The sequence below is a fragment of the Scyliorhinus canicula genome, chromosome 16 (genome assembly GCF_902713615.1).
Source record: "Scyliorhinus canicula chromosome 16, sScyCan1.1, whole genome shotgun sequence".
NCBI classification, from domain to species: Eukaryota; Metazoa; Chordata; class Chondrichthyes; order Carcharhiniformes; family Scyliorhinidae; genus Scyliorhinus; species Scyliorhinus canicula.
Window position 1 is genome coordinate 10,569,763 of NC_052161.1, and position 27,206 is coordinate 10,596,968.

The 27,206-nt window shown below is 41.8% G+C and overlaps 1 protein-coding gene across 1 annotated transcript in view; it reads right to left on the reverse strand.

Annotated features, from left to right (window-relative positions):
• The window catches only part of LOC119979688 (metal transporter CNNM1), an 85,304-nt gene that overhangs the window by 44,483 nt on the left and 13,615 nt on the right, over positions 1–27,206 (reverse strand). The window contains exons 2-5 of the mRNA XM_038822232.1: positions 17,949–18,092; positions 12,617–12,754; positions 8,578–8,747; positions 2,868–2,967 (exon numbers count right to left, since the gene is read on the reverse strand). Coding sequence (XP_038678160.1) covers positions 2,868–2,967; positions 8,578–8,747; positions 12,617–12,754; positions 17,949–18,092 — 552 coding nt within the window. The remainder of the gene's footprint in view (positions 1–2,867; positions 2,968–8,577; positions 8,748–12,616; positions 12,755–17,948; positions 18,093–27,206) is intronic.

The window sequence follows — 27,206 nt, forward strand, 5'->3', positions numbered from 1 at the left end:
GTTCTGTATCCACCTTGCCAGCTCATCCCTGATCCCATGTGACTTCACCTTTTTTACTAGTCTACCATGAGGGATCTTGTCAAAGGCCTTACTGAAATCCATATAGACAACATCCACTGCCCTACCTGCATCAATCATCTTTGTGACCTCTTCAAAAAAACTCTATCAAGTTAGTGAGACACAACCTCCCCTTCACAAAACCATTCTGTCTCTCACTAATACATCCATTTGCTTCCAAATGGGAGTAGATCCTGTCTCAAAGAATTCTCTCCAGTAATTTCCCTACCACTGACGTAAGGCTCACCGGCCTGTAGTTCCCTGGATTATCCTTGCTACCCTTCTTAAACAAAGGAACAACATTGGCTATTCTCCAGTCCTCCGGGACATCACCTGAAGACAATGAGAGGATCCAAAGATTTCTGTCAAGGCCTCAGCAATTTCCTCTCTAGCCTCCTTCAGTATTCTGGGGCAGATCCCATCAGGCCCTGGGGACTTATCTACCTTAATATTTTTCAAGACGCCCAACACCTCGTCTTTTTGGATCTCAATGTGACCCAGGCTATCTACACACCCTTCTCCAGACTCAACATCCACCAATTCCTTCTCTGATGCAAAGTATTCAACTGATATATACTGATGCAAAGTATCCGAACTTGGGTTCTCAGCGCCATAGTCCCAGTGCTAACCACTGTGCCACAAGCCGCCTTACTTTTTCTTATTAACAGTAACTATAATTAAATAGGCAACAAATATTTATTTATTTCTTTAATTATAAATTTAGAGTACCCAATTATTTTTTCCAATTAAGGGACAATTTAGCGTGGCCAATCCACCTAACCAGCACATCTTTGGGTTGCGGGGGCGAAACCCACGCAGATACGGGGAGAATGTGCAAACTCCATACGGACAGTGACCCAGGGCCGGGATTCGAATCCAGGTCCTCAGCGCTGCAGTCCCAGTGCTATCCACTGTGCCACCGTGCTGCCCAATAGGCAACAAATATAACTACTATCTAACCCCCCCCCCCCCCCACCCCCACCTATTAACTCACCCACCCTCTAAACACAGACAAACAAACACAGAGGGGAATGAGGGGTGTAAAATAATGATGACAGGTAAAAGATAAGAGTCTTTGTTTCAGATGGACGTCTTCCAGTTAGTTTCTGCTTTAGTCTAGGTATTCAGATGGATGTTATCTTTTCTTTCAGCTTGTGCTGGTTTTCACTGTAGACTCAGAAACAGCAGGCAGCCAGCATTCGAGAGAAATAGAGAAAACTTCTTCTTTCAGGGTCTAGAAGTTTCAGCCTTCAGACAGTAGGCAGCAGAGGAGAGAGAGAGAGAGAGAGAGAGAGAGCTGCTTCCACCCCGGGGATCCAGCGGCTTCTCCTGGGCTCTCTCCGAAAAAAACCCTCCTGACAGGAACCAAATGCTTTTGGTTGCCAGGCAGAATACTGTCCCTGGCCAATCCATTGGCCCCCTGCCAACCAATTGAAACAAACCCTTCCAATATCTTGGGTGCCATAAAGTCTTCTGCCCAAAATACAAAACTTTACAACACAGTGTGCTATTTTGACACTTCCTTTGCTCGATTTAAAGGCATTTTTCCATTAACGATCCATAGACCAAAAACGATAAAGACAAAATAAAAGAAATATGAACTATGGGAATCAGCAGGAAGGGCCCTTACACGTTAGAAGTCTTTTTCCTTCTCTCATGCACATTTGCTTATCAGTCAGAATTGAGAAGCAAGCTAAAAATTCTCAACCATTTGGATGCAGAATAATTATCTGGGATGGATCAGTTGCCACTGGGTTTCTGCCATTTCCTGTTATTAATAAATTCCAACCGAGGAGAGCAGGGGGCAACCCCTTCTCTTCGGCTGTGCCTTCAATTGAGATGTCACAACGCATGATATACCTAACTCTGCGTGCTTCACTTTTTTTCCTCTCTCTGTATCATTATCTACGCTCACTCATATCTCATCTTCACTCTTTTCTCTGACCTCCTATGGAGCCCTGAAATCAAAGGTACATTCAGGTCAGGAACTGGAAGGATTCTTTTGGGGAGAAGGGCAGTCATGCAGAGAGAGTGTAGTCTAATCTGGGGTTTATTGTTTTTTTAAATTATATGAAGTTAGTTTCCCTTTTTATGAAAATTATGAATATTTTTATTAACTTATTGAAGGATGTATTTAAACAATTTCAAATAAGGACGACTAGATTTATAAGGAATCTCTCCAATATTTTTAAGAGGTATTTCTCAGTTTAAACAATTTGAAGAACCTAGTACAGACAGTCCACACTACTATTCCTTGATTTTCACAGGAAAAAGCCGAAGTCCGATAAATGCGTTAGCCATTTGTCATCACCAAACCCATGAATTTGCAGCTTAAACAGGCAGGTGTTAGAAGCACAAAAATACAAATAGAGCAAAGATATTGTAGCAAAGGTTAACCTGCTTAAAAGCATCAGTTGACTGAAGCTGTCCGAAGTTTTCTGGTGCCTCCCACAGTTGTTAAAAATTAACAATGAAACCAACTGGGGAATTCAGGCAACTTCATTCAGCCACTTGCATTGTTCATGTGTGCAGAGGCAGCTGGAAACAGTGCCACACCTCTAACAGACAAAGGGAACATCATTAAAAGTTTACAATTATAATAGCATCCATTTTCAATTTAACATATTGATACTAAAATAATAAACGTGTCCCATCTTAAAATGGTGCACAAGTGAACCAACCAAAATTAACTATGATTGTAGAAGCTTATTTGAAGCTGGTAAAATAAATCTTCAGCTCCTTCAAACATCTTAAATTAATTGATCTAAAGTTTATCTTATGAATTTGTTTATAAATAGAGAAAACACTACCTGAAGAAACCATAGTGGAGAGTGCAGGTACACCGTAATAAGTGAAAGCTCCATTTTCAAATTTCAAGCCTTCTTTGCTTATTTCAACTTCCACCTTTCCCTGTGTGAAAGAATCATTGCATGAAGTCACATTTATAAGTGACACATTACTGAGCACTGCAATAAACAGTTAGTGTGTCAACAAGTCTGGTTACTACAGAGGCAGAGGGGTTTTTGCTTCATCATTATTGGGCAGTGAATGTGGACAAGGTGCGGCGGTGGTGGGAAGGAGAAGGGGTAGAGTGGGTTAGGATAGAGGAGGAATCATGTAAGGGGTCTAGTTTGAGGGCTATGGTGATGACAGCATTGCCAATGGCTCCAAGTAGGTATTCCAGGAGCCCAGTGGTGCAGTCCACGGTGAAGATATGGAATCAGCTGAGGAGGCATTTTAGGGTGGAAGGGATGTCAGTGCTAACGCCGCTGTGCGAGAATCATGAGTTTGAGCCGGGGGGATGGATAGTGTATACAGGAGGTAGAGGGAAGTGGTGCTGGTCAAGGTGAGGGATTTGTATTTGGAGGAAGGGTTCGCCAGTCTGGAGGAGCTAAGGGAGAGGGTAGATCTGCCGAGGGGTAGTGAGTTCAGGTATCTACAGGTTAGGGACTTTGTATGAAAGGTCTGAAAGGGGTTCCCTAGATTTCCGGGATGCACCCTGCTGGAGCGACTGCTGCTTCCGGATGTGGAAGCAGAGGGAAGAATTGGGAATATATATAAGTGGCTGGGGGAGCAGGGAGGCGAGCAGGTGGTGAAGATCAAGGAGAAATGGAAAGCGAAGTTGGGAAGGGAGATCAATTGGGGAGTATAGAGTGAGGCACTGCGAAGGGTAAACGGGGCCTCCTCTTGTGCAAGGATGAGTCTGATACCGTTCAAAGTGGTGCACAGGGTGCATATTGCTATCCTCCAGTCTTCTGGCACTATTCCTGAAGACAAAGATGACTTAAAGATCAAAGCCAAAGGCTCAGCAATCTCCTCGATACTTGGTAAGTATGTACCTGTCAGGCAGGGAGGAAGTGGTCGAGCGAGGGAACCATGGTTTACTAAAGCAGTTGAAACACTTGTCAAGAGGAAGAAGGATGCTTATGTAATGATGAGATGTGATGGTTCAGTTAGGGTGCTTGAGAGTTACAAGTTAGCTTGGAAGGATCTAAAGAGAGAGCTAAGAAGAGCCAGGAGGGAACATGAGAAGTTTTTGGCAGGTAGGATCAAGGATAACCCTAAAACTTTCTATAGATATGTCAGGAATAAAAGAATGACTAGGGTAAGAGCAGGGCCAGTCAAGGACAGTAGTGGGAAGTTGTGCGTGGAGTCCGAGGAGATAGGAGAGGTGCTAAATGAGTATTTTTCGTCAGTATTCACACAAGAAAAAGACAATGTTGTCGAGGAGAATACTGAGATACAAGCTACTAGACTAGAAGGGCTTGAGGTACATAAGGAGGAGGTGTTAGCGATTCTGGAAAGTGTTAAAATAGGTAAGTCCCCTGGGCCGGATGAGAGTTATCCGAGGATTCTCTGGAAAGCTAGGGAGGAGATTACTGAGCTATTGGCTTTGATCTTTAAGTCATCTTTGTCTTCAGGAATAGTGCCGGAAGACTGGAGGATAGCAAATGTTGTCCCCTTGTTCAAGAAGGGGAGTAGAGACAACCCCGGTAACTATAGACCAGTGAGCCTTACTTCTGTTGTGGGCAAAGTCTTGGAAAGGTTTATAAGAGATAGGATGACAATCATCTGGAAAGGAATAATTTGATTAGAGATAGTCAACATGGTTTTGTGACGGGTAGGTCGTGCCTCACGAACCTTATTGAGTTCTTTGAGAAGGTGACCAAACAGGTGGATGAGGGTAAAACAGTTGATGTGGTGTATATGAATTTCAGTAAAGCGTTTGATAAGGTTCCCTACGGTAGGCTATTGCAGAAAATACGGATGCATGGGATTCAGGGTGATTTAGCAGTTTGGATCAGAAATTGGCTAGCTGGAAGAAGACAAAGGGTAGTGGTTGATGGGAAATGTTCAGACTGGTGTCCAGTTACGACTGGTGTACCACAAGGATCTGTTTTGGGGCTACTGCTTTTTGTCATTTTTATAAATGACCTGGACGAGGGCGTAGAAGGATGGGTGAGTAAATTTGCAGATAACACTAAAGTTGGTGGAGTTGTGGATAGTGCAGAAGAATGTTACAAGTTACAGAGGGACATAGATAAGCTGTAGAGCTGGGCTGACAGGTGGCAAATGGAGTTTAATGCAGAAAAGTGTGAGGTGATTCATTTTGGAAGGAATAACAGGAAGACAAAGTACTGGGCTAATGGTAAGATTCTTGGTAGTGTGGATGAGCAGAGAGATCTCGGTGTCCATGTACATAGATCCCTGAAAGTTGCCACCCAGGATTAGAGGGTTGTTAAGAAGGCGTACGGTGTGTTAGCTTTTATTGGTAGAGGAATTGAGTTTCGGAGCCATGAGGTTATGTTGCAGTTGTACATAACTCTGGTGCGGCTGCATTTAGAGTATTGCGTGCAGTTCTGGTCGCCGCATTATAGAAAAGATGTGGAAGCATTGGAAAGGGTGCAGAGGAGATTTACCAGGATGTTGCCTGGTATGGAGGGAAGATCTTATGAGGAAAGGCTGAGGGACTTGAGGCTGTTTTCGTTAGAGAGACGAAGGTTAAGAGGTGACTTAATTGAGGCATACAAGATGATCAGAGAATTAGATAGAGTGGACAGTGAGAGCCTTTTTCCTCGGACGGTGATGTCTAGCATGAGGGGACATAGCTTTAAATCGAGGGGAGATAGATATAGGACAGATGTCAGAGGTAGGTTCCTTACTCAGAGAGTAGTAAGGGCGTGGAATGTCCTGTCTGCAACAGTAGTGGATTCACCAACACCAAGGGCATTCAAATGGTCATTGGATAGGCATATGGACTATAAGGGAATATTGTAGCTGGTCTTTAGGTTGGTTTCACAGGTCGGCGCAACATCGAGGGCCGAAGGGCCTGTACTGCGCTGTAATGTTCTATGTTCTATATGACTCGGGCGAGAATGAGTAGGTTCTTTCAGGTGGTAGCAGGTGAGTGTGGGAGGTGTGGGCGGGGGCCAGCGAATCATGCACACATGTTTTGGGGTTGTGAAAAATTGGGAAGATTCTGGGCAGGTGTGTTCGTGGTCTTAGCCAGGATACTGGTGGAGGGAGTGGACCCGGACCCTTTGGTGGCAATATTTGGGGTTCCAGAGAAGCCGAAGCTCATGGGGAAGAGGACGGCCGATGTCATGGCCTTCACCTCTCTGATTGGACGGCGCCGAATTTTGCTGGAGTGACGGTCGGCATCGCCACCGGGAGCAGCAGCATGGTTGGGTGACCTGTATGACTTCCTGTGGTTAGAGAAGATAAAGTATGAGTTAAGGGGGTTCAGCAGGGGAATTCGAGAAAAGGTGGGGGATGTTTGTGACCGTGTTTGAGGAGCTTTTGTCGCAGGGGGTGAAAAAGGAGGAAAATCTGTACAAACTGTATCGTTGATTGTTGGGAAGAATGTTTCCAGGGTGTTTATTTGCTGTAATCTACTTTGATACAAGTTTGAATAAAATGCGTTTTTTTTTAAAAATAGGTCTGGTTACTTCCATTCAATTTATCCCACTTTAAAGGCTGCCATTTTAGATCCCTATATATCATTTGGCCTTCAGATTTAATTCTTCTATTTCCTCAGAAAAGTGTTTAGCCTTCAATTTTCACCTCCTCCAGTGACCAAGATCTGGAAGTTGGGCAGGTGACTTACAGGTGCAAATTCATATTTTGGCACTCTGATACCTCCTACATTTGTCTTGTTTGCAATCCATCACATTCACAGCCTATACCTCTTACCTCATCTGGAAAGTGAGCTGTGCTGAATACAGTGAGGCTTCCTGATACTTAGAGATTTGACAAATTTTTGAAGAGCAAGGAGATTGAGAAGTGAGGTTAAGATAATCAAAATGAAGTGGGTTTGCTTGACATAAGTGCCATTAAAATTGTTTATGAGCTGATCCGAAAGCCAGATTAAGAAGTGCCACGCAACACAGAATTTTATCTGAAGGGCAAATATTGGCAAGACATCAGAAAAGACAACATTCAAAGATCATGAACAAAGGGAAAAGTAATCAGGTGTCATATCACTGGACTATGCTCAGCCACCTCCAAGCACCTGACTTTTGATTTATGATCAGTGGTGTGAGCTTATGTTCTCTGCTTTATTAGATTATTTTAAAAGTACTCTGTTCGATTTAATTATTTTCTCTGCTGGTAACATGCACTGTAATGCCAAAGAATTCTAAAAACATGAAATCAAATGAAATGAAAAATCGCTTATTGTCACGAGCAGGCTTCAATGAAGTTACTGTTAAAAGCCCCTAGTCGCCACATTCTGGCACCTGTCCAGGGAGGCTGGTACGGGAATAGAACTGTGCTGCTGGCCTGCTTGGCCTTCTTTAAAAGCCAGCCATTTAGCGCAGTGAGCTAAACCAGACGTAATGAATGATTTGAACACAATAGTTCCCCATTTGTTAAAAAGATTGTGTAAAAATTCCAAAATGGTCTATTTGCTAAAGGCACAGCTGGTACTATGTGCCAGGTTTGACCTCCACTCCATGGCGAACATGCTGATTACAGCTGAGGGGGTAAGCTTGCTCGAATTGGACTCAGCACCCAGGGAGAATTCCTATGCCTGATCTATCCCACAACCACTGCTAAAAAAGGGTCCATCAATGGGTGTTAATTGAGCAGCATTAGAATTTGGCTGTGATACCATGTCTAGTTAAACACGTTTAAATATGGGTACTTGAATGCAGTACAAGATGACTACCAATGTGTATGGAAATACACACCAGAAGAAACCATCAAAGGAAGACAGAATATTGTGGGGAGAAAACATATTATAAAATTGTAACTAGGGAGTCAAATTGTTACTGTGTCCATAGCAAAATGTTTGGGTTGAACAACCCAACCGTAATAGTAAACTTATATCCTGGAATTTTCAGCCTATTACCTTGAGGAACCAAGGATGTTTCTTGGCTTAGAAAACTTACCTATGAATAATGACTACCTCCTGGAGGAAATTAAATATAGTAAATTAATGAAATATTCTCTAAGGGTTCACATTCTAATTGAAGAAGCAATCTCAGTGGGTCAAATGAGACATTTTTGCCTCATACTTTGATTTCTATCTGCAGCTTTCTAGATGCTTTGAAACACACTTGCTTTTTTCTTTATTCTTTCATGGGATGCGGGTAACGCTGGCAAGACCAGCATTTGTTGCCCGTCCCTAGTTGTCCTTGAACGGAGTGGCTTGCTAGGCCATTTCAGAGGGCAGTTAAGAATCAATCACACGGCAGTGGTCTGGAGTCGCATGTAGGCCAGACCATGCAAGGATGGCAGATTTCCTTTTCTGAAGGACATTAGTGAACCAGATGGATTTTAACAACAGTCTATGATAGTTTTCATGGTCAACATTACTGTGACTAGCTCTGTATTTCTGATTAATTAATTTGAATTTAAGTTCCACAAGCTGCCCTGATGGGATTTGAACCCAGATCACCAAAGCATTAGCCTGGGCCTGTGACATCACCACTATGCCACCATCTCCTTCATATAATACATTAGTGCTCCATGCATCTAATAACCATGTAAGAGCAAGGAATTCAGATTGGCACATACCTGTAGGATCAGTGCAAAGTAGTCAACAGGTTTATTCCGCTGATAAAGATATTGGTCAGGGGACATTTTGTTTTTCCCATCATATTTTAACTCCCAGATGATCTTAGGATGTTTCAGAAGTCTGAGCAGAATCCTGTCTGATATATGTGTGCTTTTAAAAGGTTCCACCTCTGTTCAATTGAGAAAGAAACAATTAGCTTGGTTTGACAATGTGAACTTGAATGTCTTGAATATTCTGATATCACCATGCTTTCTACATTCTAACAAAAACATGATTATTTTTACCTAATTCCTCCCAGGTCATAATCAGTACACATTTAAGTCACTTAATTCAAATTATATGTTATTTTGAATCTTTTTAAGGCACAAAATATCCTGTGTCATTTAATGCAACTTTTAAATTATCAGCAGACTATCGTTTCTTTCATGAAAACAATTTTAAAACTTTACATAACAGCCAAGACTACAGCTGGGTTGATTGGAGCCAATAACTGGTTATCTATCAGTCAAGAAAAAAATCTGATTTGAGGGGCAATGAATTGTACATTGAGAGACCAAGAACAAAAGACACAGTACATAATTAAGGTTAGTAATACAGATTCTGATTTCAATAGCATCTTAAAGTGTTTAGCTTCAAATAGCGTGAATTTAGAAAACAAGCGTATGAAAGGCCACCTGACAAGTTTGCTGCACTTGGCATTAGGTTGTTAAAAAACAGAAATTGTGTTTGACAAAATTATTAAAAGGTTCTCCAAGAGAAGTGCTAATAGTGTTGGGGACAGAGGATCGGCTAACTTACAGGAAAGAGAGAGTCAGCATAAATGAGTCAGGTTCAACTTGGCAAAATAACTAGTGGAGTACTACAGAGGGCAATGCTGCAGCCTCATCTATTTATAATCAGTTTTATGTGGCATCTTACCAAATGCTTTTTGGAAATCCAAGAACTACATGCACTGCTTTCCCCTTTATTTACTCTGTTTGTTACATCCTCAAATCATTTTGTCAAACACAAGCCTAATGCCTCACGCAGTGATCTTGGTCAGGGAGCCTTCACACACTAAATTTTCTAAATTCATTCTATTTGAAGCTAAACACATTAAGATGCTATTTAATCCTAATCTGCATTACTAAACCTAATATAGATTTAGATGAAGGAACCAAATGAATTGTCGGCAAATTTGCTAATGCAAAAATAGGTGGGAAAGCACATTGTGGGCAGATACAATGAGTCTACAAAGTAAGAAGTCTTACAACACCAGGTTAATGTCCAACAGGTTTGTTTCAATCACTAGCTTTTGGAGCACTGCTCCTTCCTCAGGTGATTCACCTGAGGAAGAAGCAGTGCTCCGAAAGCTTGTGTTTGAAACAAACCTGTTGGACTTTAACCTGGTGTTGGAAGACTTCTTACTGTGCTCACCCCAGTCCAACGCCAGCATCTCCACGTCATGTCTACAAAGTAAGATAGATAGGTTAAGTGAGTGGGAAGATGAAGTATCTGAGAAAATGTGACGTTGTTCACTTTGGCAGGAAGAATAAAAAAGCTGAATATTATGTAAATTTAAAGAGATTGTAGAATGGTGTGATACAGAGGGATCTGGGTGTCCTCATACACAAACCCTAGCATGCAGGTAAAGCAAATAATTAGGAAGGCAAATGGCTTTTATCAAGGCAGATGGAGTATAAAAGTCTGGAAGAGTCTTGCTACAACTTGTCAGGAAACAGGTAGTTTTAAGTAATCTATTTTTGTATTTCTGGGTATTAGAAACAGGGTAAAGTTTAATTTTGTGTTTCTGTGTAAGAAAGGGCCAAAACTTTAGCTATCTTCCTGTAAAACAAAGATGCTTGCACGTCTGTGGGTTTTTGTTTCATTTCAAACTTTGCCTGCATTGTAATTAAAGGGTTTAAAAGTGAAAACATAACGGTTTAAAGAAAGACTATGCTGTTGCTTAGCAACCAGAGCCCCACACTGAAAAGCATAGCACTTGTTGTTCAGTTGGAGCCAGGCCCCTGAGAAGAAAGTAGCTCCCATAAAAACTGCCAGCAGGGAGGTAGGGCAATGGAGTAAGGGACAGCAAGCAAGTCCAAGAAGCTAAAGAACAGATAGTTCTAAAACGTAGGGAATGAAAAGAGAAGTGACTGGAAGACTGAAGTCAAAGGAACAAAGAACTGGAATCTGAATAAGGTACTGTTCACTGAAGCTAAAGAAAGGGGCAGAGAGAGGCTCCTGAAAATGAAAAATGAAAATCGCTTATTGTCACGGGTAGGCTTCAATGAAGTTACTGTGAAAAGCCCCTAGTCGCCACATTCCGACGCCTGTCCGGGGAGGCTGTTATGGGAATCGAACCGTGCTGCTGGCCTGCTTGGTCTGCTTTAAAAGCCACCGATTTTAGCCGAGTGAGCTAAACCAGCCCCTCCTAGCTATGATAGAGCTAAAAGTTGATGAAGTCGGCTAGCGGGAAGTCAGACATCTCAAGTAATCGTAAGGTTGGTGATACCTTAATACAGCCTGTGAAGCAGTGGTGTTCTGTTGGCATGGTTGGGTACCCGAGAGATTGCGTGGAAGCTTGAATGCATGTGGCAATCCAGCCCATAGGAATACTGAAAGAAAAGTTTTAAATCCTGGATGTGGATCCGTAGTGAAGGCATCAAGAGAAGGTGTTGCTTGAGAAGATTCTAAGATGTGATGTTTTTCCGAAAGTGAAGTTTAGAAACACTCATGTGGAAGTCAGATCCCAGTGAGACCAGTCGTGATAAACAACTGGGAAGAATTTAATGAGAAATCCACAGAAGTTGTATTAAGTTGTGTCTGCCACTTGGTTTCAGAGTAGTGTGTGTCTGACCGCAGTTAGCCTGTTGGTTTACATGGACTGTGTACTTACCAAGAACATGATAGTGTAAGATATATTTTGTAACTTGTGTTATCCTTGGAAATCTGTGCAGATCTGTGAAGATTTAGGTGGGGGTTGAAGGAGTATTGTATTATAGTCAATCATTTCATGTTTAATACATGTTTTATCATTTTATTAAATGTTAATTGGCAATCTGTTACTCTGATCATCGATGTCTACGCAAAAATAAAGGTTACAGTCTACTGAGTCAAGGTTCCATTCTGGGACCTGACTGTCTAGTATAAATATCAACTGAGGTCATAAACTATACAGGGCACTAGTGGGACAACACATATCGTGTGAAGTTTTTGTCTCCTTATTTAAGGAAAGATATACTTGCATTGCAAGCAATTCAGGATGGTTTACTCGGCTAATTTCTGAGATGAAGGGGTTGTCTTAAGAAGAAGCATTAAGCAAGTTGGGCCTATACTCATCGGAGTTTAGAAAAATAAGAGGTGATCCATTTGAAACATATGAGATTCTGAGGGGGGCTTGATAGGCCACATGCTGAGAAAATATTTCCCCTCATGGAAGAATCTAGAATTAAGGGGCAGAGCTTAAAAATAAAGGGGTCTCTTATTTAAGATGGAGATGAGGAGAAATTTCTTCTCTGAGGATTGTTAATCTTTGGAATTCCCTTTCCCAGAAAGCAGTGGAGGCTGGGTCATTAAATATGTTCAAGGTTGAGTTAGGCAAGATTTTTATTTACAAGGGAGTCAAGGGCGATGAGGGGGCAGCAGGAAAGTAGAATTATGGCCACAATTAGATGAGCTATGATCTCATTGAATGGTGCAGCAGGTTTGAAGGACCAAATGGCCTATTCCTGCTCCTACTTTCATGGATCGTTGCTACAGGATTTTATGTTCCCTCAACAAGAACAATGTTTCCATTTGTATGTGAAGATACAAAGGACAGCAAGGGGCAAGCCAGCAAATCTCAACGTTTCAAAAGGTTAACTGTGTTTGAATTTCTATAATTTATAACGTTGTTTTGCTCTGACCTTATTTGCACTGGTTCAGTTATGACACCTGTGCACAAACTAACCTGGAAGCACCTACATTTTTCTGTTACTCATTTGAATAATAAAAAGCCAAAGAAAATCTGAAGCAGTTGTAGCAGCAGGAAACAATACTTCAGTCAATCTATAGTACCTGTTGCTAAAAACCGGTGAGTTGCAAGTAAAAGCTGAGGTGAAATCTTGGTTCTTACATCGGTGTCTGAGCTTCTGAACAGGGAGAAGTCTTGTCGCTTTCTTTCTCTGTGAGCAATTGTCTTTGATCTATTGTCAGCTGCAATTGTAAAATTAAGATTTTTCATTAACATACAGAAGGATTTAATCAGCGAGGTTAAAAAGAAGCTCAAGTTTGCTCTATGCCTTTTTGCCATTGCAGGGACCTGCTACTGTGATCCCTCAATTATCCAAATGAATTACTGACACTCCTTGGACGGATGCTGCGAACATCCTGCACTGGAAGGGTAGGAGTTTCATTCAATTAAATACTGGGAAGGTTGAAGCCATTGTCTTTGGTCCCCATTAGAACTTTCTTCTCTAGCCATCGACTCCATTCTGCTCACTTGTGACTTTGAGGCTCTACCAGACCGTGGTGATACGAGTACATATTCGCAGCAAATGAAGACTGCTTATTTCCAGTTCCGTAGCATGTCCCAATTCCACCTAACTCCTGTCCTGCCTCAGCTCGTTTGCAGCTGAAACCCTCATCCCTTGCTTTATTTCTAGATTCGACTATTCCAATGGATTCCTGATGGACCTCCACAAACTTTAGATCATACAAAGCTCTGCTGCCCACGTCCTAACACGTGAACATCCCGCTCACCCATCACTCCCGTGCTTGCTGACCTAAACCGCCCCCAGCTCAGCAACACCTCGAGTTTAACTTTCCCACTCACCTTTTCAAACCCTCTTGTGGTCTCGCTCCTACTATCTCTGTAGTGGGAGCACGGTAGCACAGTGGTTAGCATGGTTGCTTCACAGCGCCAGGATCCCAGGGTCGATTCCCGGCTTGGGTCACTGTCTGTGCGGTGTCTGCACGTTCTCCCTGTGTCTGTGTGGAGTTGCGGATGCTCCGGTTTCCTCCCACAGTCCAAAGATGGGCCGGTTAGGTGGATAGGCCATACTAAATTGCCCTTAGTGTCCAAAAAGGTTGGTGGGGTTACTGGGTTACGGGGATAGGGAAGAGGTGTGGGGCTTGAGTGGGGTGCTCTTTCCAAGGGCCGGTGCAGACTCGATGGGCCAAATGGCCTCCTTCTGCATTGCAAATTATATGTTCTAACCTCACAATCCTCAGAGATATCTGTGCTCCTCCAATTCTGGCTTCTTGAACATCCCTGATTTTAATTATTCCAGCACTGGTGGCCATGCCTTCAGCCACCCAAGCTTTAATGCTCTGAAAGTCCCTACCTAAACCTCTACATCTTTCTATCTCTCTTTCCTCCCAGACTTTCTGCAAACCTGAGTTTTGACTAAGTTTCTGGTCGTCATCTGCCCATGTGACTGCTTGGTAATGCTCCTCTGAAGTATCCATTAGTTGGGCCATTTAGACACAAATTGTTTTGGAGAAAAACTGTCCTCTCAAGGATGTGATAAAGCTACCAGACAAGGTGTTTTAAGTGGCACAAGTTCCCCCATCAAGAACAGGAGCATAATAGTATATTATTAACAGTATCACTGCCACTTAAAACTGACATCAATGCATAACTATGATTTTGGTACATTGCCTTTGCCGCGTAAAAGAGAATCTACTGATGAGATTGAGGTGAGCTGTTGTTCAGTAATGTTGAGCTGAAAAACACCATTAGGCATCAGCAAGTTTACACATCAACATGTTATAGGAAAGTTAGTGTGCAGTCAAACCTGCAGTCCAAATCTTCATGCAGTACGGGAAATTATTGAAAAAGAGAGAGAATGAAAGAGAGAACACCGTAAATGTGCATGACTGACCATATAGAGAAAGGAAAACATCAAGTAAAGGAAGAAGAGACAAGAAGATATTTGTTGTTGACAGAGATCATGAAACTGGGCAACATTTCCAAATCAAAACACCTCAAGGCAAAATGGCACAAGACAAGTGGGAAGTCGTCAAAATGCATGTCTACAAACAAGTTGAACAGGTCAGGCAGAGTGTGTGGATGTTGCGCATCACGTTCCGTTCAACGTTACAGGGTGAAGTTTAAATATAGCAAGGCCATCATATGATGGTAAAGAAGAATGTTGCCCAATTGTTTGCTTGAGACATTTTGGAAGAGTTTGGTTTTGAGGGCATAGTTTCAAAGGCACCTGGAAAGAAATTTGGTAGCCAGGAAGTTCACTTGCAAATTGTTTGGAAATACTGTATTTTCAAAAACTTTAGTCATAAAGTAAATGTTTTTCTTCTTTTTATACTTACACACAGATAACCCGTATTAAAATGCCTGGTTTATTCCACTACAGCATTTATTGTTATGCTGAAATGCAAATGATAGAAAGAAAATAAAAACTTGGATTTATGCAGTATCTTTCATGACCTGAATAACTCACCTGCTCTTCTTTGAAATAGCACCATTGGGTCTTTTACGTAGATGAGGCCTTAGTTTAATATCTCATTCAAAAGACAGCTCTTCCAACAGCACAAAGTTCTCTCAGTGCTTCACTGCAGCACCAGGCTAGATTTTTGTGCTCATGTCTCGATCAGGGACTTCAACTTAGAAGCTTCTAATTCAGAGATATTACCAATTGAACCAGCACTGACACCATAGATGCAAATCTGTAAATTTAGCTACATTCTCCATTACCAATAACTAAATATCATCTTCACACTATCCAAATAATATGGCATCCTAAAAGGTGAAATGATCAAAGTAGAAAAACTTACATGTTTTATTACCTACTTCCAAAAAAAAAACAAGAGTTTGGCTAAATGCAACAAATGCAACAGGCACCATTCAAAATTTAACACAACTGTCATTTGGCACACAAAGAAAAGATTGTCCATGCGCGTTACACTATAATCCACTGTTCCAATTGGCCAAAGGTCACGAAGGAAATGCAGTAGCTCCTGGCAATATTGCAAATAGTAATTGGCTTCTTCTTCACAGATGTGTTGGGATCTACAGAAGAATTCAATAGCTCCTATATAGGTCCACATACCTCCATTGTGAAAAAGACACGTCTCCTCGAAATCCTTTCCATCTACAGCCAGGAGCCTTGCTTTTAAGTAACTCTGAAGAGGATGAGCTGGACCACAACGTAACAGTGGAACCTGAAGAAAATATGGATGCGGAGATGATGACGAAGATTATGATAGTTCCTTTGATTCTGATTCAATATATTCCGATACATCCATTAGAGAAGTGTCATCTATTGAGCATTACGTCCAAGTAGGGTCAGCATATAAGCAGCAGGGAAGACAAGCAGATAGAGAGCTAAAAGTTTCTGGAATCCCGAAAAAAGATATCCATGGTCACTTGCAAATTCAGAATGACCATACGTGGAAAGTGCCTTTTTTCTGTCATTCAAAGTCAAGCATGGATAAATTAAGCAAGAGTGGATAGAATGTCATTAGGTTGCACTGCTGCTTAAAGTGCTAAAGTTTCTAAGTAATTTCAAGCATCTGTGGTTGCTGTTTGAGAAATAACTGGCCCTTTGTCCTGCTATACAACAAGAAGTCTTCAAATTTGGCCAAGTAACAAATGATTGGCCTCAGGGCTGAGGAACGATGCAACATCAGCCATCAGGTAAAGGAAATATAAGCCATTAGAAATCTGAACTGGAACCAACTATATTTGCTAATATTAGTTTCCATATTTAAAAATATTCTGGGCCATGCTTCAACCTCCCACTTTGCCTTCTCTATCTCTGAATCTTATCAAATAAGTGCTTTACAGTATAGTTTAGTTCTTGTGATAATTACTACCCATCCATACACTCCATTAATACCTGGTTGTCACAACTTGGATAGCTAGGTGGTGAAGGATTAAACACTGGAGCCTGGTCTTTCAAGATTTTATGTACAAAGACACACATTGCACACCATGCACTCCATCAAAAGAAAACCGCTTTCAGCCTCTTCCTATTTATGTATAGGCTCCCAATTAATACAATTAACACTAGTTCAATATGATTTCACAAGCAAATGCAAAAGTACTCATAAAACTGAAGAAGAAATAGCGCAAGGTCAAGAAATATGACTGGTTACACTCCTAATTAATGTATACTTGAGCTGTCAGGACAACTATACACAAATGATTCTGTATGTGGCCAAATATGCCAAAATCATGTTGCAGAAAATACTTTTGTATTTTCATTCATACAGAAAGGATCAACAATCGTATATTCTCCACATATTTTCAATTCATGTGAAGCCCTAGAATGCTCAATATTTAAGAAAAAGGTGATGCACCATGAAAGTCCTGGAAGTATCTGTGTTCCCTGGTTGCATGAGTGCAGCTTTTAAATGAATTTTGGCAATACTGATTTAATTTCTTATGTAGATTGTATTGTAGGAAAATAGTGGTGACATGAAAATATCAGGGAACTCCAAAATACTGGAGTATCTTCAGCTGGTTATACATTTTATAAACTGTGAGACAATGTAAGTTAATTAAGGCAGGGCAGCATGGTGGTGTTGATGGAAGTAGTGCTTTTGACATGTTGATGATCTTAGCAACACTGCAAAAATATGTTTACCTAAGGCAAGTTAGTAACAATGGGGGAACAGAACATGAACAGATTTGAATCAGGTCTTGGGGCTTCAAAGAAAGAGATATAATGTGTGAAAAGAGAAATGTAAAGAAAGGACTCATAAAGTGAGTGTACTTTGCTTTTATGCTCAAAGCTAAAATCAAGAAATGAAGTAATCAAGTCAGAGTTCTAAAAGACGTTAGGTCAGATATGAGAAGATCAAAGGGAAACCAGCCCCGAAAGACGTGCTTGTTAGGTGAATTGGACATTCTGAATTCTCCGTGTGTACCCGAACAGGCGCCGGAATGTGGCGACTAGGGGATTTTCACAGAAACTTCATTGCAGTGTTAAAGTAAGCCTATTTGTGACAAAATAAAGATTATTATTTAAGGAGATGATTAAATCTATGCAGGGGAGCTATTTTTCAGACCCCAACCATCAGCAGGAATAGCTGTTTAACTCCCAGCAAGCAATGTCTGTGAAGAAAGCCTGTCTAGAAAAGCAAGCTTCTTGTTTCACCTCAGAAGCAGCCCCAACAATTACTGGATTTTTACAGATATTAAAATCTTTAAGGTGCTGTGGAACTATTTGAGGGGTGTTACCTCTGAAAACTTCAAGTCAGCATCTAACTGTACAATACCTAGAACTGGAAGTGGTTGATTCAGTAAAGAACAGTTGAAAAGAAAATTGCACACTGGCAATGCCACAAAAGGAACTTGCTGCCATTTCATTAAACAATAAACTATTAATATTAACAGTGAGCTGTTTACATCTCTACTGGAGATACTGCAGGAAGCAATACATACTGTAAATGTCCGTTTCATCCAGGATCTCTGATTTTATAATTTCTTCAATTATATCTTCCAATGTGACGATACCCAATACTTCATAGAAAGGATCACACTCTCCCTCATCATTGACTCTCTGTACTATCGCCAAGTGGGATTTACCTGAGGAGAAACAAACACAGAAAACTGCTTCATTATAACATTCTACTAAAAGTAAACTGGCAATAAACACAATGCAATAAAGAGCTCATTCACAGTTCTAATAATATTCAGCTGTGCGATTCATTGCACCAGCCCAGAATTCACTGGACAACAGCATTGCCTCTGCTCCACATTACCGTTATGGAACAAGAACCCATCATGCGCATTGACTAGCTCTTCCTTATTTGGCCTTGTGTTTCCTTTTTACTGCTTAGTACTCTGTAGGAGTTGAAAATCTTTTCAATAAAGCTTTTAATCTTAATAAAACCAATATACAGTGAATAGTGCATTAGAATATTTCCACTTGAAATGAATACGTGGCTTGAGAGATGGTGCAGGAGAGAGGGGTTCAGATTTTTGGGACATTGGAACCGGTTCTGGGGCGGTGGGACCATTACAAATCGGATGGTCTACACCTGGGCAGACTGGAACCAATGTCCTAGGGGGTGCTTTTGCTAACACTGTTGCGGAGGTTTTAAACTAATGCGGCAGGGGGCTGGGAACCAGATTAGGAAGTTAGAGGTCAGTAAAGAGGCAGCAACTAAAGCCAGTAAGGTACTAGATAATAAACTCAATGTGACTAAGGGGAAGAGTAGACAGGGAAGAGATGATGATCGCAAAGGGACAGGTGGTCTGAGGTGCATTTGTTTTAATGCGAGAAGTGTAGCAGGTAAGGCAGATTAATTTAGGGCTTGGATTAGTACCTGAGAATATGATGTTATTGGTATTACTGAGACTTGGTTGAGGGATGGGCAAGACTGACAACTAAATATCCCAGGGTATAGATGCTTCAGGAGGGATAGAGAGGGAGGTAAAAGGGGTGGATGAGTTGCATTACTGGTCAGAGATGATATTACAGCTGTGATTAAGGAGGGCACGATGGAGGATTCGAGCACTGAAGCAATATGGATAGAGCTAAGAAATAGGAAGGGTGCAGTAACATTGTTGGGACTTTACTACAGGCCTCCCAAAAGCGAGCGTGAAGTAGAGGTACAAATATGTAGACAGATTATAGAATGAAGTAGGAGCAATAGGGTGGCTGTGATGGGAGATTTTAACTTCCCCAACATTGAATGGGACTCATGTAGTGTTGGAGGCGTAGATGGAGCAGAATTTGTAAGGAGCATCCAGGAGAGTTTTTTTTAGAGCAATATGTAAATAGTCCAACTCGGGAAGGGACCATACTGGACCTGGTATTGGAGAATGATCCCGGCCAGGTGGTTGAAGTTTCAGTCGGTGATTACTTTGGGAATAGCGATCACAATTCCGTAAGTTTTAGAATACTCATGGACAAAGACGAGAATGGTCCTAAAGGAAGAGTGCTAAATTAGAGAAAGGCCAAGTATCACAAAATTCGGCAGGAGCTCGGGAATGTGGATTGGGAGCAGCTGTTTAAGGGTAAATCCACATTTGAAATGTGGGAGTCTTTAAAGGAAAGGTTGATTAGAGTGCAGGACAGACATGTCCCTGTGAAAATGAGAGATAGAAATGGCAAGATTAGGGAACCATGGATGACGGGTGGAACTGTGAGACTGGCTAAGATGAAAAAGGAAGCATACATAAGATCGAGGCGACTCAAAACTGATGAAGCTTTGGAGGAATATCGAGAAAGTAGGACAAATCTCAAACGCACAATAAAGAGGGCTAAAAGGGGTCATGAAATATCTTTGGTTAACAGGGTTAAGGAAAATCCCGAAGCCTTTTATTCGTATATAAGAAGCAAGAGAGTAACTAGAGAAAGGATTGGCCCACTCAAAGACAAAAGAGGGAATTTATGCATGGAGTCAGAGGAAATGGGTGAGATTCTTAATGAGTACTTTACATCGGTATTCACCAAAGAGAGGGACATGACGGATGTTGAGGCTAGGGATGGATGTTTAAATACTCTAGGTCAAGTCGGCATAAGGAAGGGGGAAGTTTTGGGTATTCTAAAAGGTATTAAGGTGGACATGTCCCCAGGACCGGATGGGATCTATCCCAGGTTACTGAGGGAAGCGAGGGACGAAATAGCTGGGGCCTTAACAGATAACTTTGCAGCATCCTTGAGCACGGGTGAGGTCCCGAAGGACTGGAGAATTGCTAATGTTGTCCCTTTGTTTAAGAAGGGTAGCAGGGATAATCCAGCGAATTATAGACCTGTGAGCTTGACGTCAGTGGTAGGCAAACTGTTGGAGAAGATACTGAGGGATAGGATCTATTCACATTTGGAAGAAAATAGACATATCAGTGATAAGCAGCATGGTTTTGTGCAGGGAAGGTCATGTCTTACAAACCTAATAGAATTCTTTGAGGAGGTGACAAAGTTAATTGATGAGGGAAGGGCTGTAGATGTCATATACATGGACTTCAGTGAAGCATTTGATAAAGTTTCCCATGGCAGGTTGATGGAAAAAGTGAAGTCGTATGGGGTTCAGGGTGTACTAGCTAGATGGATAAAGAACTGGCTGGGCAACAGGAGACAGAGAGTAGTGGTGGAAGGGAGTGTCTCAAAGTGGAGAAAGGTGACTAGTGGTGTTCCACAGGGATCCGTGCTCGGACGAAGGTATAAGTGGTCTGATGAGCAAGTTCGCAGATGATACTAAGATTGGTGGAGTTGCAGATAGCGAGGACTGTCAGAGAATACAGCAAAATATAGATAGATTGTAGAGTTGGGCAGAGAAATGGCAGATGGAGTTCAATCCAGGCAAATGCGAGGTGATGCATTTTGGAAGATCTAACTCAAGAGCGGACTATATGGTCAATGGAAGAATCCTGGGGAAAATTGATGTACAGAGAGATCTGGGAGTTCAGGTCAATTGTACCCTGAAGGTGGCAACGCAGGTCGATAGAGTGGTCAAGAAGGCATACAGCATGCTTGCCTTCATCGGACGGGGTATTGAGTACAAGAGTCAGCAGGTCATGTTACAGTTGTATAGGACTTTGGTTGGGCCACATTTGGAATACTGCGTGCAGTTCTGGTCGCCACATTACCAGAAGGATGTGGATGCTTTAGAGAGGGTGCAGAGGAGGTTCACCAGGATGTTGCCTGGTATGGAGGGTGCCAGCTAAGAAGAAAGGTTGAGTAGATTAGGATTGTTTTTGTTGGAAAGACGGAGGTTGAGGGGGGGGGACCTGATTGAGGTCAACAAAATTATGAAAGTTATGGACAGGGTGGATAGCAACAAGCTTTTTCCAAGAGTGGGGGTGTCAATTACAAGGGGTCACGATTTCAAGGTGAGAGGGGGAAAGTTTAAGGGAGTTATGCGTGGAAAGTTTTTTTACGCAAAGGGTGGTGGGTGCCTGGAACGCTTTGCCAGCGGAGGTGGTAGAGGTGGGCACGATAGCATCATTTAAGAAGCATCTGGATAGATATATGAACGGGCGGGGGACAGAGAGAAGTAGATCCTTGGAAAATAGGCAATATGTTTAGATAAAGGGTCTGGATCGGCGCAGGCTGGAAGGGCTGAAGGGCCTGTTCCTGTGCTGTAATTTTCTTTGTTTGTTCTTTGTTTGTTCATTTCACCCCCTTTCTTATTTCGCCTGAGGATATTGACTCTTGCACGGGTCAACGGTGGATATACGGAAATAGATCACAGATCAAGCATGATCCCGTGGAATGGCTGAAGAGGCCCGCGGTACTAAATGGCCTACTTGGCATATGTAAACCAGAGTTCTGTTATTACAAACCTTACTTATAAGGATCTGTGTTAAGAAGTTTCTGTCCCAATTCAATTCAATTTAATTTAATTTAATTTAATTTAATTTAATGGTTGATGACGTACCCTTGATAATTAATTTTTCTAGGTGGTATCACTTAGTATAATTGTGTTGAGAAATGGCTTGATTTTAAAATTTTCATCCTTTTTTCCCAATTCCTCAAAAGCTCCACCCCACCCTCGCTCTGCAACCTCCTTCAGCCCTTCAAATCTTCACGTCTGCATCCTCCAATTCTGACCTTTTGCACATCTGCAATTTTAATCGTGCCATTGGTGGCAATTCCTTCAATTACTGAGGCCCTAAGCTCTGGAAACCCCTTCCTAACCCTCACCACTATTTCTTTCCTCCTTTAAAACGCTCCTAAAAAACTGGTTAAGGGAACAGTTGATCGCCCAAAGGCGGATCCTGTTAAGGGTGGAGAGCAACCTCGCCACCCTGTGCCCGGCGGGGGGACTGGCAGGCATTGAAAAATAAACAGGAACCGCAGCTTACATTCATTTTAACCGCCTGAACCCGACCTGCCAATGAGAGGGAGACCATCCCACCTTGCCAGATCAGCTTTCACCCTCCCCACCAAACTAGAAATGTTGTACCTACAATGCCCCCCCCCCCCCCCAATCTCAAGCAACCTGCACCCCCAGGGTGAGTCCCTGCCTTACGGAATGGCAGCCCCCACCCCTGGCCGAGACACCACAAAATATTCACTCGTCTAGATTTAATTTGTACCCCGAGAAAGACACATTCAGATACTTTTTAACAGATGTGAGGAAACCCACCTATACTATCCTCCCAGGCAGTGCATTCCAGAACGTCACCACCCTCCGGGTAAAAAAAGCTTTGCTCCAAATCCCCCCTAAACCTCCTGACCTTGAACCTGTGACCCCTCGTAACTGACCCTTCAACTAAAGGTGAACAGCCACTCCATATCCCTGTCCATGCCCCTCATAGTCTTGCACACCTCGATCAGGTCGCCCCTCAATCTTCTTTGCTCCAGCGAAAACAACCCAACCCAAGCCTATCTACCTAACTCAAGTGAGATAAGACCAGCAATAAATTAGATAAAAATTGGAAAAAACCTGGCATGGATGAAATACCTACAGATTTAATTAAAAACATGGGGAAGAAATTAACATCAATGTTTACTAAGCTGTGCAAATATATTTACTTATCAGGGGAATGGCCAGAGTATTTCATGCAGACAATAATGATCATGCAAGGCACATCAATGAGAAAATAGGTTCTGTAGAATGTTTGAGGAGTCAGGCATTAAATTAAACAGAATCTCCAAGGATTTATTACCTGAGCCACAAGCAAATTGACCGAGTACACAAAATTAGAGAGATGAATACATGGCTCAAAGACTGGTGTGGGAGAAGTGGGTATTGGTTCTTGGGGCACTGGCATCATTACCGGGGGAAATGGGGGGTTGTATCGTTGGGGTGGCCTTCATCTGAACTATGCTGAGACCAGTGTTCTTGCATACTGCAGAACGAGGGAAGTAGAGAGGGCTTGAAACTAAATAGAGGAGGGATGGTTTTGGGGAGCAGATAGGTAAGCTTATAAAGCAAAGGAACTGGCAGCAATGCAATCCAGCTATTTAGGTAATGATACCTAGAGTGCGCCAGGAAGCGATAGAGTACACAAACATAAAAAAACTGCAGTAAATAGGGGGAAATAATGGTAAAAAGGCAAAACTAATGGCTCTTTATGTAAATGCACATCGTATTCGACAATAAATTAGGTTAGTGGGTTTGATCTTATAGCCATTACAGAGATGATGTGGAGATGCCGGCATTGGACTGGGGTGAGCACAGTAAGAAGTCTTACAACACCAGGTTAAAGTCCAACAGATTTGTTTCAAACACGAGCTTTCGGAGCACTGCTCCTTCCTCAGGTGAATCCGTTACATGGAGGTGGTCATAAGGAGATCAAAGCTGGGAACTAAATATTCAGGATATGCAAATTTTCATAAGGTCAGGCAGGAAGGAAAGGGTAGTGGGGTAGTTTTGTTAGTATGAGACCCAGAATCCAAAATGTAAATGCAAAAATATTTGCAAATGGTGGGCATGTCATTTGATTAAATTTCATGTGATTAGTCAGTTAAAAGTCACATGATCTAATGTTATATGATCAAACCTCTAGGGGTTAGCAACCTTAAGTATTGTGTGGAGTTGTTTTTCAGACCCTATCTTCAGTGCTCCATGTGGCTTCATGAACAATTACATGAAGAATATTATTGTCCTTCAGAGGATACTGAAGCAAGTAACAAAGATGATTCCAAATATTAGGAAATTTACTTGGTAGAAGAACATTATGCAATTTAGGCTGGAGTTGACTAATTTGATCCAGACAGGTTGTGTATGATGGTAAAACTGTAAAGTTAAAAGAACAAAGAAAAACCTGCATTTATATAATAACTTTCATGATCTGAGGACACCCCAAGCACTTTACAATCAATGAAGGTTTTGAAGTGCAGTCACTGTTGTATTGTAGGAAACATGAACTCTCAGAAACAGCAATGTGATACAACCAGATAATCCATTTTATTGATGTTGGTTCGGTTTGATGACCATCATGACATGCAAAGACCTTTTGAAGTCACCAGTCCCACATACAAACTTAGATGAAATGGACACAATCCTCTTTGCTCACAAGATGTGGTCTCCATAATAACAATGCCATCTGCCAACACTGGAAAGAACATTTCCAACAACTTCTCAAACATGAATCCATAATGGCAGCTGATACACTTCTGCCTATCCCCCAGTACCCGGTGGTCGAATCCATGTGCAATCCACCACCAATATGAGAGCTGCAATAGGCAATCAAACAGATGAAAAACAGCAAAGCCTGCAGTCCCAATGGTATTCCGACCTTGTTCTTCAAAGTAGGTGGGCTTTTGCTCAAATCAAAGCTCCATTTATGGATTTAGGAGCAGGACTGTGTGTGAGTGTGTGTGTGAGATTAATTTAATTAAACTGAAGACAGTGGGATTGCAAAATTTAAAACATCAAATGCCTAGGTGTGAAAAGCAGGCATTTGAAGTGAACACGGTCAGATTGGATGTTCCACAAGTAAACACAACATGGATTGGCATTTACATGAGGGGATAAGTGAGGTTTGGGATCTTAGCTGTTGAATTTCAAAGGGAACTAAAAGGTTTTACAACTGAAGTGAAGTCATAAAAGTTCTTAAGTTGTAATTGACTCGTGTGGAACAATAGAGAAATTAATTATTTTTATAATTTGAAGAGAGATACGTTCAGAGAGATGTTGCAAACAAATGGGAAAAGATGAAAGAGGAAAAATATATTTACAAGAGAGGTTGGAGGTTATGCTGGGGGTGTGGCCATGCAAGATCTCAAAGAGTGTGTCTTGCCGGGACAGAACTGTGAAAGAGGCAATGTGAAACAGTCTTCAGCGATCAGAAAGAGAAGTGTCTGTTGTTTTCAAAAGTATTGTTCTGTTCCAAAGCTCTTGGAATCCCCTACTGCAGAGAAAAGCCCTGTGATGTACCAAAAGCAACAGTGGGTGCCTTGTGGTAAATTTACTGTAATATTTATAGATTAACTATCTTTAGGAATGGTTATCTAAAAGTCAACCAAGTAAATATCTTTTGGGGAAATGTTTGTAAGATTAATTCTAACTGTGTAAACATAATCGCGTTTTTAAGTTTTATTTCATTTTATAAATAAATGTTAAATTTATTATTTGAAATCTCAGTAGTTTGGGAATTTTTGAATCCTGACTTCATCATACGTAACTTCTCATAATAAAATAGAAATTGAAAATTGCTGTGATAGCGTGCCAAATTTCCCTTTGGTTGGCACGGCATGTACCACCTGCCACATGGTAAAACTATCAAGGTCTGTTCCTCTTGTTAATTCTGACACACCTTCTCCTGAATTGCCTGTGGCTGAGCCCAGAAATTCAATGTGGCTTTAGAGCTTCCAGGGGAACTTCTGAAATTGTCTCGATTGCCAGTCAAATCCAAGCAAAATGTCAGGAACAACACCAGTAAGTCTTCTTGTATTAATCGAACTGACCAAAACATTTAACTTGATAAATCACAAGGCTCGGTGGACTGCGCTCTAGAGATTTTGAAGACCAAGAAACTTCATTGCAACCCTGCAACAGCTTTTTGATGATATGACTGCAACTGTCTTGAGTAGGTGATCTGAAATACCGGTGTCAAGCAAGGTTGTGTGATAGCCCATTTACAATCTACTTGACTATGGCTATTCACCACATCAAAAATTAACTGCCCTCTTGTGTGAGTATTAAACGCTGCTTAGATGGAAAACAGTTTAACCTCCAATACCTCCAGGTCAAAATTAAACTGATCATCACAGGCATATATAAACTAGTTTGTGGGTGACAGCAGTGTTGTCACCCACTCTGCACCGGATCTGCACACCCCTCTCGATCTCTTCAATTCTGAATACAAGAGATTCAGCGTGTCCTTGAATGCTGTCAAACCAAAATTCATATCAACCCAGACCAAGTCAGTGAAATATTCCATCTTTTATATATGTTGAAGGAGAAACTCTGGTATACGTTGAACACTTTCTATACCTTGACGGCCATCTCTCTCAAAAGGACACCATTGTCAAGGAGATCAAAACGGATCAGCTGTGTCAGCTCAGCCTCAAACAAATTTGAATAGCAAGTGTTTGACAACAAAGGCCTCTGGAAGTCAACAAAAGACCTAGTGTACCGAATAGCTGTTGTCACCACACTCCTGTACTGCAGTGAGACCCGGACTGTATCAGCAACACACAAGAGTGCCAGAGAAATTCCACCAGCAATGCTTCTGCCACATCTTCCAGGTTCAATGAGAGGACCATTTAACAAGAAACTAGTATCCTTCTTGAAGCCAGCTTCGCAGGCAGTAATGCAAAACTCCTGAAAAATCAAGTAGGATTAATTGCCGGAAGGCCAGTGACCCCTGCTGGAAAGGTGTGCAGATATCACGTAATAACAATTCCCAGTTGCGATACACCCTATGGAGCAACAGCCTGTCAACACGCATTATCCAGGCTTGATGAATACGATGAACGTTATACGTGATGAACAATCAACTAGCTGAGATACCAAAGGATTCTGTCATGGACTCTAGCAAGGAGCCAATTTCTTCCTTTTTTTAGAGAAGGTAATTGGAGAAAAATGAATATTCGTGTACTAGTTTCTAAATCCATCTGTGGGTGTGATTCTCTGGCTTCATTGCACTCGAGCGAGAGCACAAAGTGGCCAGAGAATCCCAGGAGGGCCCCCCCCCCGGGTCTCCTGGCAGCCTCTGTGCTTTACAGGATTCACCCACGACCTGCGTGGCGTCTGATTCGGATCTCTGCCCAAAAGGGGCAGGACCAAATGGCACTCA